Source organism: Nasonia vitripennis, chromosome 1 (genome assembly GCF_009193385.2).
Source record: "Nasonia vitripennis strain AsymCx chromosome 1, Nvit_psr_1.1, whole genome shotgun sequence".
In the NCBI taxonomy this organism is placed as follows: Eukaryota; Metazoa; Arthropoda; class Insecta; order Hymenoptera; family Pteromalidae; genus Nasonia; species Nasonia vitripennis.
In genome coordinates this window covers 3,659,946-3,669,768 of record NC_045757.1, presented here as the reverse complement: position 1 = coordinate 3,669,768, position 9,823 = coordinate 3,659,946, and the positions used below count along the sequence as shown (strand labels likewise).

Below are 9,823 nucleotides of genomic sequence, written 5' to 3'. Positions count from 1 at the left end.
CTGATGTAGCGGTTTCTATATAGTTCGAAATTGGCGCCGCGTTGACATGATCTAACGCATGCGCGCGCGCGCGCGGGCAACAGGCAGAGCCGGCAGCGGGCAGAGGCAAAACCTGTTTTGTTTTAATTATAATTATATATGAAGCACACGGAGTTACACATACGCACGTACATTGACCAGCGACCACGTATACACACTTAAGGATGCGAGGAATATATACATATATATATATAACCTCTGTTGTACTTTGATCCCTTATTAGATATATCTAGAGTCTAGACACATAAGCAAGTCAGAGTGAATTGCAGTTTTTTTTTTTATCATTTAACGCAGAAGACTATAAGAGTCAGTTTTAGGCGGTACAGCAATCGATTATAGTATTCGTTTAGAGGAAGTTCCAGACCTTATTGAACATTAAAAATGATAAATACAGGGTAAGCAATTTATATGATAAATTACAGCCAACTAGAAATAACTGTACATATAAAGTGACTTCCACTTTCAATTTGTTTGACTTTTCTTTTAACTCGAAAAAACTTTTTTTATCTCATCTTTTAAAAACAACTAATAATCAATAATAGAAAACTTGCTGGATGCACAATATTTATCACTGGAGCATCCAGAGGAATTGGCAAAAGTATTGCTCTCAAGGCTGCTCAGGACGGTGCCAATATTGTACTCGCTGCTAAAACTGCCGAACCACACCCTAAGCTTCCTGGTACCATCTACTCTGCTGCTGAAGAGGGTAAACTTTTTTTCTATTATTTAACTTCAATTTCAACAAGTAGTGGGTTCAAGAGAAATTATTTGCAGTTGAGAAGGCTGGAGGTAAAGCTCTGCCATGTATCGTGGATGTAAGAGATGAAACCCAAGTAACTAATGCAGTCAAAAGTGCTGTAGAGAAATTTGGGGGAATCGATATCCTAGTAAACAATGCAAGTGCAATTTCTTTGACTGGAACTTTACATACCGAGATGAAGAGATACGATTTGATGAACAATATCAATGCCAGAGGAACTTTCCTCGTGTAAGTTTTCATAACTTTAAATAGATGATTGTTCCATTATTTGTTTATCTAAAAAAAAATAATTTTATTTTTTTTAGTTCAAAAGTGTGTCTTCCATTTCTTTTGAAAAGTAAAAACCCACACATAATTAATTTAAGTCCACCTCTCAACATGCATCCATTCTGGTTTAAAAATCACGTTGCTTACACAATGGCCAAATACGGTATGTCTATGTGTGTATTGGGTATGGCTGAAGAATTTAAAGATGATGGAGTTGCTGTCAATGCTCTGTGGCCCAAGACTGGTATGTTGTAAACATAATTTACATTTTTCTGTTTTTATATTGAATCCATCTATAATTAATTGCATTGATATGTATTACAGCAATTCATACAGCAGCAATAGAAATGTTGTCAGGTAAAGAAGCCAGCAGAACTAGTCGCAAGCCTGAAATTGTGGCAGATGCTGCTTATGCTATTATGTGCAAGAACAGCAAATCAGTCACAGGAAACTTTTTCATTGATGAAGAAGTATTAAAAAAAGAAGGCATCACAGACTTTCTTCAGTATGCTTGTGATCCAAGTATTATTTAATTATTCTCAAAATTCTTAATAATATACAAATACTTGAAAAACCTCATTTATTTTTCATCACTTATATTTATAGCAAACGCAGATAATTTGATGATGGACTTCTTTATTGACCTGGATAGTACCGACTTAAGGATAGTCGGTGGCAATAAAGAACCAGCAAAAGTTGAAAGTGGAAAAATTGCTAGTCTGTTTTCTGTGATTGAAAAGAGCATAAATCCTGAGCTTGTCAGTAAAACTGGTGCTATTTTCCAATTTAATGTTAAAGGTGAACTAGTTTATCTAATTAAATTCAATTTTTTCGAAAGCTGGTTATACTTGCTCAATATAATTATAACATCATTTTTTAATTAGGAGAGGAAGCAGGAACTTGGTTCTTGGATCTTAAAAATGGCAAAGGTTCTACTGGTAAAGGAGAGCCAAGTCAGCCAGCAGATGCCACTTTGACTATGGACTCTGCTAACTTCTTTGCCATGTTCTCAGGTAAATTTCGAATCTCTCATAAGTAAATTTGATATAACTTTAAGAATTAATAGCATGAAATTTCATTCAGGTAAACTGAAGCCCGCGACTGCTTTTATGATGGGTAAACTAAAAATTAGTGGCAACATTCAGAAAGCCATGAAATTGGAAAAATTGATGCTGAACTTGAAGTCAAAACTGTGAGAGACTCATGTTATAAATTGTAATGTCGTTTTTAACGCAAATGTTATTTATGTCAATTATTATGCCAATGAAAGGAGAATGTTATTACATTTTTTATACTTGTAAAGAATTTTATACGAAATGGAAAGAATATCATCAACACTAATTTAATAGGCCTAAGTTGTTGATAAAAAATTAATTTTATATGCAAGATTTTTTCATATTACAAAAATAAAACTATTTTATATAATATTATTCTTTGGAACTACATTTTTCCACACAGTATAATAATTTAAAAACTTTTATTATTTATTTCATATTACATAAAAGTCAACAGCTAAAATTTATAAACAAATAACAAAAACTTATTCCCTATTCACCTATTGATGAATCATAAATGCAAAAGTGACTTTGATTTTTCATAAACTCCAAAGAAAATAAAGCCACCTATGGAAATCCAGGTTACTCTTGGTACAATGCCAGCAAACAGGCTGAAATATTTCATATAGTTACACAAACTTTAAAGAAGCAATTAAAGTATATTTTAAGACACTCACCCTCCTACTCCACTTGTTCTGTACACTGTTGTCAAAACCCGAAATACTTTTAAGTCTGCTGCTTTACTAGTACTCCTGTTTGACAACATAATTCTTGTCTTTGCAACATCCAGAGGAGTTGTGACTGCAGCCGCTATACTTCCAGCAAAAGCTCCACAAATAGCACCTTCCACAGGAAAAATTTCTCTCTGAACATAATTAGCCCAAGCAACTTTGAAATATTCCCAAATTGGAAATTGAATAAGACTAAAAGGCATATCTCTTAAAACAGTGCTCCAATATCCCCTATACAGTAACCTAAGATTAAATTTTCCATGTTCAGGCAGAAGAGCTTGCCGCCTCTGCTTGACCACTTCAACAGGTACCCTGATGAGACATGATACCTAGTAAATATGAAAAATAATCAAATGCTTGAACCTTGATACAATTTGATAGAAATAGATACATACTGTCTCTGCAAATGAAGCAGCACCCATGTGAACAAAGGGAGAATACTCCATTGGAACTCTTTGTACTAGAAGCATTTTGATACTTTCATAAGTAACAAAAAACAATGCAGCTAAAACAATAGATTAAAATGAATTCTCAAATAGCTTCATATGAATTGTGTTGTAAAAAGCTTAAGATAGAGAGATACCTGTAGGTGCTGACCCCAAAATGACTGGAGTAATGCCTTTGTACAGTTTTGCAAAGCCTCCAGAACGTAAAAATCCATGTTCGCTTTGCAAACGTGTTTTAAGCGTGTCAATTGGAAAAAGTGCAATATCAACAAATGTGCCAGCTAGACCTCCTGACTAAGAAGAGATAAGATTGGTGAGTTGATTGAAAAGCTCAAATTCATCGAAATGACAATAAATGATCAACAAAATAAGTTCGTGAAGAGTTTAAAAATTAAATCGACACAATTGTCAGGTTCATCAATATCAACAATGACATTCACGTGCTTTAGGTAACCTCGAAAATACAAAAAACAAAATTCATGGAAATTACTCACTATCAGCGAAGTGATGAATAAACTCCTGGTGTTTACCAGGAGCTGCTCACTTTCGTGTGTCTCCATGCCATTGACGCCGGGTAGAAAAAATAATAAAACAGATGATCCGAAAGTTTGTTTATGCGTCGATCGGCGCCGATACACTTGTTTCGCGCGACTTGAGCTCTTTTTATACAAGTGTAGTACGGATACTGGTGTAGTGTCATGATTCACGATATATATGTATAATTATAAATAAAAAAATACATATTTGGGATCAAAGTTTCAAAGTTTATTATTAAAATTGTGGGATAATGTTATATGTGTATATACATATCGACTTTAATGACATAATTCAATGTATAAGGTAAATGCTAATGGCAAGCACAATTGGTATGTTACTTAAGTTATCATAAACATTGGCTTTTTCAATCTTTGTATTAGGCATTTTAACAGTTAGAACAATTGCTATATCACATTGCCAGTGAACTATTATCATTTTCAAAGATTTATAGTATATACATTCTTTGCTTATATAATACAAACATGTACAAATTTAAATGTACTTTATATTCATTTCAGTGTTGCTGAACAAATATTTAAGTAAAAAAGTTTAAAAGACTATTCTCATTCATTCAGATTAAAAAATCTCAAAATAGCCATATGCCCATTAAAAGAACAAACTAAAAGAATAAAGAATCAGTTAAGTCTGCAGAGTAAGTAAAGCTGCATTACATTCACGCAGTAAACCAAGTACTCTTGTCCTCTTTTTTAGCTGTATACTTTGGTGATCTTGTTTTTTTTTTAATTATGACATTTCATTCATTGTAGTATATCACATACTGATAGGCAATCTAACATTTTAATGCATCTTACAATTAGTCATCTTACAAAAATACTTTGTAATATAGATTTAAAAATGAACACTGTCCTTAGCATAATTCCAGACTATAACAACTCTTAGGTAAGTTTTAAGCTGTATTGAACTAGATTGTATAAGTAATGCAACTGCAGGGGACGTTGCATTTGATGAGGTAGTTTTTGGCTGATTTGCATCGTTCGACTCTTAAAAAGATAAACTCGTATACTATTAATAAATTAAATTAAAGATACATTAAGCCAGCTTCATTGACGGGCGCTTTTCTCAGTCTCGATTAAGCATTCTCTGACTAGAGCACGAGCCTTGATGATACCATGACGGATTTTCTCGGACGAACCCCGGTGACCGGTGTAGCTCGGTCGAATGTGCTGTCCTAGTTCGCCGATTACGTATAGCAACTCATTGTACTTGGACGTTCCGTGAATCATATTGGTGGTGCCGTTCGAGCTTTTCGGCGACTGCTGAAGATAATGAATCTGCTGTTGCTGATGGTTATTCTGCTGCTGTTGCTGCAGCTGCTGATGAATCTGAGGTCGAGGCTTCGGGATCGTCAGCAGCGGCTCGACGATCTTCTTCGGAGTTACTTCCATTTTAATATCACCCTCGTTCTGCATGTCTGATTCCTTTTTGCAAAATAAAGCGTCGCTAAAATTATAACCTAAAAGTGAAAAAATTCTTTCGTAATTTTCACTATACTCCAATTAACGCACTGGACTTTATCTGCGACAATAATAGAAACCTTGAAAAACAGATGAAGCGTCGGCTACAAAATTATCTACACACTTAAAACAAAATAAATAAACAACAAAACTCGAGACGCGGAGTGTCTAACGCATCGTACAAGACTGCGACCAGTGCGACCAGATGCAACTGGGCAACAAACAAGAAGTGCATCGACCCCCCACTAGCGTCCGTTTGTTTTGGTTTTCTGCCTCGAAGCGCAGTCTGCCGACAATGCCTGCAAGCTTCCCGACTATGCTATATATATCAGATATCACAGTCGTGAATTGCGCATGCGCGGGAATTCGTTTTGAAGTGCAGAAAGAAAATAAATATTAATCGCAATCTGCGTATTTTCCGAATGGAGCTGCATCGGTAGAATGCTCGATAATTCATTTGAATTTTCTGCGAAATACGAAAAATAACGATTTTACACTATGATCGAATATTCGCGAATGAGGATCACAATATTCAACGGTTTTTTCGCGCGCGCCAACCCCTGTCATTTCATTTCCCCGCATACGTACACACGTATACGCGTATACTCTCTCATAGTCTCATCTCCGTGGAAATATATACACAATAAGAAGCTCGAAATATTTACAACGTTGCCAAAGATGTCATCAGGTGTTATATCCCAACGATATAATAACAGTCGCGCGCAGCGCGCTCGCTTTTGAACGAGAACCGGAGATTAAGCATATAAAAGTACCTAATACACAGCTGTATAAAAACGACGAAGGAGAAAATTCGTTAATCTTCTCTATCGAGTCTGATAAAGGGTGGATTGTGAGAAAACCTACCTACTCCAGAAGAATAGACAGCTGTTAAGAGTATTAAACCGCGATAACGTCATATTAAGATTCGAGGAGTATTGACGAGGACAAATATAAAGGAAATGATGGTCAAACTAACTAACACACTGGTTTGGCAACAGTGCGACGCAGCATCGCGGATTTCAGAACGGCTTGTTATTCCCTCTCTCGCTCTGTCTCTCGTCTTGAGCAAGTCAAGCCCTGATAAAGGAATCAGGAGAGTATAAAGGGAGAGAGTTCCGGAGAGAGAGAGAGAAAGAGACAGAGTAGGGGGAGAGAGAACGTCGACGCGCCGCGCATCACGAGAATCGATACGCGACGGCCGTTCCTTCCTTCTCTCGTTCCTCCCCAAAAGCTAAACGCACATCTACGTGCGCATGTGTGTATATACATGTATGTCTACACCATCGATCGCGCACAATGCATTTCTAATTCCTCTAACTCATCGTGAAGAAATAAAAAAAAAATTTCTATTCAAATTTATTTCCCAAAATAATCGAGCACTCGAGAGCTTTACCGGCTACCATACGCGGGTCAATGCAGCTTTACAGAGAATCCAAGGGGTTGCGATAGGTAAAGGCCGTTGAGTATATGCACCTAGTGCCTGCGTATGTACAATACGTACGTTATAAGGTTATAACACACACGCGCACACACGCATACACAGGCTAAAGAGAGAAGGGGATGGCTGGAGCCAGGAGAGGGAGGGGCGGAAGCAAGCATACATGTATATCCAAGCAAGATAGAGAGAGAGAGAGAGAGAGAGAAACGCGCGCACGGATACTATACCGTGTTGTCCGCTTTCGCGAATAACAGAGAGTGAGAAAGAGAGAGACGCATACACAGCGCTCGTAGAATCGCGCGCCACCGCCGCCGCGACCGACGACGACCAGTCGACCAGTCGTTGCACAGCCAAGTACGCAGACGCATCACGGCAGCCCAAGCAGCAGCAGCAGCAGCAGCCAGTGTTAGCAGCAGCCGCAGCCGCAGGCGAGCCTTTATTTTAATTAAGGGTGAGTATCCGAATTAGACAGTCGTTTATCAGGATTCGAATTTTTATTTTTCTAAATTCGTTAAGAGGATAACGAAATATTTTTCCGCCGAGCTTAAGCGAGCGCCCGACGGTTTCGCGCATTTCGAAGCAACGGAGCAGAAGCTTGTTGTTGTTTTCTTTTCGGAGCGGCTACGAAGCGTCGCGCTTTTTCCGCACAAGGACGCGCTGGGCCAGTCTCTCTCTATCTCTCTCTCTCTCTCTCTCTACTGTACGCGCTATAAACTCGCTCCGTCTCTCTTTATCGTCATGGCGGCGTCGCCAAGCCGAAGCCGATGCCGCCGTTCGCGGAACTCGCTCGGTCATTTAGCGCTGGATTTTCGCGTCCCAGCGAGATTCCCTCCGCGTGGAAAATTCGGGAAAAATTCTGGCCGACGTTTGCCATCGGTTTTTCGTCGCTCCGAGGTGTACTCGCAATTACTCGCGAGTTATGCACATATAAGCGCGCGCTTGTTGTGGCGCCGTGCGTCCCCGCCGACAGACGCTTATTATTTACTCTGCGAACGCTCGGTGAGCATTTTGAAAATGGCGGGCGATGCATCACTCTTGTAATATGCTATTTATTGTTGTATCCGCGATAAGCTCGCTTGGGATACGCGCGCTGAAATTACGCGATAAAGCCTTGTGTTTATTTATCCGGGAAGTCCGGGCAAAGGGCGGGAAAGGTCGATGGGATTCGATTGAGGGCGCGCGCGTATGCGGGGACGCCACCCGCGCAGCGTCAAAATGCTAATGCATCTCTTCTCTCTCTCTCTCTCTCTCTCTCTCTCTCTTTCTCTCTCTCTCTCTCTCTCTCTCTCTCTCTGGCTCTCCCTTCTACTCTTGATTTCTGCTGCCGAATCGGGATGCGCGCAGCAGCCATGCCAGCACTGTTCCCGCCGACGCTGTGTTATTTATTTATTTTTTTTTTTCGAACGTTTTCGAGAGGGGGTTTCGAGATCGACTCGTCGGGAGGAGGTCCGCGCGCGCGCGAAGTTTGGTGATTCTATACTTCTGTGTTATACGTAGTGTAGGTATAGTGTGTAGTACTAGGTCGTAACGATTTTTTTCTGTTGCTGTCCTAATTGATTAATGGAATTGTGCCGCTTTCAGGATCTAAACAGTGATAGCGATCGAGGAGTAATCATCATGTCGGACGACAATTCACCGGTGGTCGATGAACAGAAGAAGAAGAGGGGCAGGCAAGCGAAGACTGAGAAAAGCGCGGTAAAGGAGCCCAAGAAGAGGGGTAGGTCCGCGACGGAAAAGAACAACAGCCGAGGAGGCAAGTCCGACAACGAGGACGATGCGCCAGCGGTACCTGCGAAGAGGGGGCGTGGAAGGCCAAAGAAGTCAGACAAGAAGAAGGTGATTGTCTTTTTTTTTTCTTTTTTGAAAGAAACTTTTATTGCTTTGGCAGAGATGATGGATTTTTATTTTTTTTTCTTTTTTACTTTGTATTTTCAATAGCCTGGTGCAGCGAAACCTTCGGGACGCGGTCGTGGCCGACCCAAGAAGGTAGAGGAGAAGCCCGAGAGCACCGGCGAGGAGGAAGACGAACAGGAGGAGGAGGAGGAAGAGGAAGAGAACTGAACGAGAAGGACTATTACTCGGGGAGATTTTTAAACACACAACGCCCTTTCTCTATTTTCTCTCTTTCGACGACGTCGACGACGACAACTCACACTAATCATGTCCCCATTCAGACTTATAAGTTTTTGTAATCATAACTAGTTTCCCACTCCTCCCATTCCTCCTCCAGCCCCCCCCCCCCCTCCCTACCTTGCCCCAACTGACGAGATATCATAATCAGGCCCTCTTCCTCCCCTTTTTGATGGAAAGAAGAAAAAAAACTCGTAAAAACCTAGATTCCTATGGTACAGTTTGTGAAAGTTGAACTATCGTTAGAAAGGGAAAGATCGCCAGTATGAACAAATTATATTAAAACTAATTGATTATACATGTACGAGTCGGAACGCGTCGAAATTAAAGAAAAAAAAAATTGTAGAAGTCACGACTGATTACTTCTGTGTAGTACAAGCTCTGCAGCGCCGTGAATTTCTACGCGATGTTTGATTTTAATCGACGAAAATTCGTTACGAATATTCATGTGGATGAACTATGTATTGTTTTTGTTTTATGAAAATTAATCAATGGTGAATGCACCAGTTTCAATAATGTGGTTTCGATTTAATTTTATGCGATGAGCAAAGTCTTTTGTGCACTTTCTCCTTTCTCCATCTGTACTGTATATGCTGTATCACGACTTAAGAAACTTATTATCTCTTGACTCTCGCGCAAGTCGAGTCCAGCCAAGTTAAAAAAAATAAAAGTTACAACAGTGGATGATGCTTTGTGTATGTCGCGGATGCAAGAAAGAACTTTTTTCCTTTATTACTATGTAAGAAGTAAGTTAAAAAAGTCCTGTTTCTATGCAAACATCATTTGAGTGAGTGTCAAATTTGTATTAAAGTAAATAAATTCACAGAATAACAATACTTGACGTATCTCGTTTTACTTAACTATCCCTTGTTATACAACCTTTAAAACGACGAATTACTTCATTTATAGTCGGGGAAAGTTCAAAAAGTGGATGAGTAAATGACG

General features: G+C 39.3%; 4 protein-coding genes across 6 annotated transcripts; 2 read left to right on the top strand and 2 right to left on the bottom strand.

Annotated features, from left to right (window-relative positions):
* Window positions 1-79: 79 nt before the first annotated feature.
* LOC100117097 (hydroxysteroid dehydrogenase-like protein 2) lies at window positions 80-2,496 on the top strand. The gene is made up of 8 exons (XM_001608160.6): window positions 80-434; window positions 582-745; window positions 814-1,027; window positions 1,105-1,310; window positions 1,391-1,588; window positions 1,673-1,864; window positions 1,951-2,079; window positions 2,150-2,496. The coding sequence occupies exons 1-8, from the start codon at window positions 421-423 to the stop codon at window positions 2,260-2,262; spliced, it is 1,230 nt and encodes a 409-aa protein (XP_001608210.1). The 5' UTR covers window positions 80-420; the 3' UTR covers window positions 2,263-2,496.
* Window positions 2,497-2,529: 33 nt separating this feature from the next.
* Window positions 2,530-3,952, bottom strand: Slc25a26 (solute carrier family 25, member 26). The gene is made up of 5 exons (NM_001142858.1): window positions 3,793-3,952; window positions 3,436-3,592; window positions 3,248-3,357; window positions 2,799-3,181; window positions 2,530-2,732 (listed from the first exon to the last, which is right to left on the bottom strand). Exons 1-5 carry the CDS (start codon window positions 3,856-3,858, stop codon window positions 2,633-2,635), a joined length of 816 nt encoding a protein of 271 aa, NP_001136330.1. The 5' UTR covers window positions 3,859-3,952; the 3' UTR covers window positions 2,530-2,632.
* Window positions 3,953-4,041: 89 nt separating this feature from the next.
* Window positions 4,042-5,543, bottom strand: LOC100233144 (cyclin-dependent kinase 2 associated protein 1-like). 2 transcript variants are annotated; one of them, NM_001142859.1, is given in 2 exon segments: window positions 4,042-5,309; window positions 5,391-5,543. In NM_001142859.1, a coding segment is annotated over 1 exon segment (369 nt). In that variant the 5' UTR covers window positions 5,266-5,309; window positions 5,391-5,543; the 3' UTR covers window positions 4,042-4,896.
* Window positions 5,544-6,336: 793 nt separating this feature from the next.
* Window positions 6,337-9,719, top strand: LOC116415963 (high mobility group protein I). Of its 2 annotated transcripts, none has more exons than XM_031921850.2 (3): window positions 6,337-7,199; window positions 8,330-8,584; window positions 8,687-9,719. In XM_031921850.2, exons 2-3 carry the CDS (start codon window positions 8,366-8,368, stop codon window positions 8,807-8,809), a joined length of 342 nt encoding a protein of 113 aa, XP_031777710.1. In that variant the 5' UTR covers window positions 6,337-7,199; window positions 8,330-8,365; the 3' UTR covers window positions 8,810-9,719. The 2 variants fall into 2 exon arrangements, with proteins under 2 accessions (XP_031777710.1, XP_032452751.1); XM_032596860.1 differs by lacking the exon at window positions 6,337-7,199 and adding an exon at window positions 8,085-8,246.
* The last annotated feature ends 104 nt before the right edge of the window (window positions 9,720-9,823 follow it).

What these genes read in the sequence shown, in the direction of transcription:
- LOC100117097 (XM_001608160.6), top strand. An exon ending in GCCAGAGGAACTTTCCTCGT is followed by an intron (nt 1,028 to 1,104) that starts GTAAGTTTTCAT and finishes TATTTTTTTTAG; the next exon opens with TTCAAAAGTGTGTCTTCCAT. An exon ending in TCAGTATGCTTGTGATCCAA is followed by an intron (nt 1,589 to 1,672) that starts GTATTATTTAAT and finishes TTATATTTATAG; the next exon opens with CAAACGCAGATAATTTGATG.
- Slc25a26 (NM_001142858.1), bottom strand. Translation starts at nt 3,858, where the DNA reads ATGGAGACACACGAAAGTGAGCAGCTCCTGGTAAACACCAGGAGTTTA. An exon ending in TATTCATCACTTCGCTGATA is followed by an intron (nt 3,593 to 3,792) that starts GTGAGTAATTTC and finishes ATCTCTTCTTAG; the next exon opens with TCAGGAGGTCTAGCTGGCAC. An exon ending in AGAACAAGTGGAGTAGGAGG is followed by an intron (nt 2,733 to 2,798) that starts GTGAGTGTCTTA and finishes GAAATATTTCAG; the next exon opens with CCTGTTTGCTGGCATTGTAC.
- LOC100233144 (XM_008204311.4), bottom strand. Translation starts at nt 5,265, where the DNA reads ATGCAGAACGAGGGTGATATTAAAATGGAAGTAACTCCGAAGAAGATC.
- LOC116415963 (XM_031921850.2), top strand. Translation starts at nt 8,366, where the DNA reads ATGTCGGACGACAATTCACCGGTGGTCGATGAACAGAAGAAGAAGAGG. An exon ending in AGAAGTCAGACAAGAAGAAG is followed by an intron (nt 8,585 to 8,686) that starts GTGATTGTCTTT and finishes TATTTTCAATAG; the next exon opens with CCTGGTGCAGCGAAACCTTC.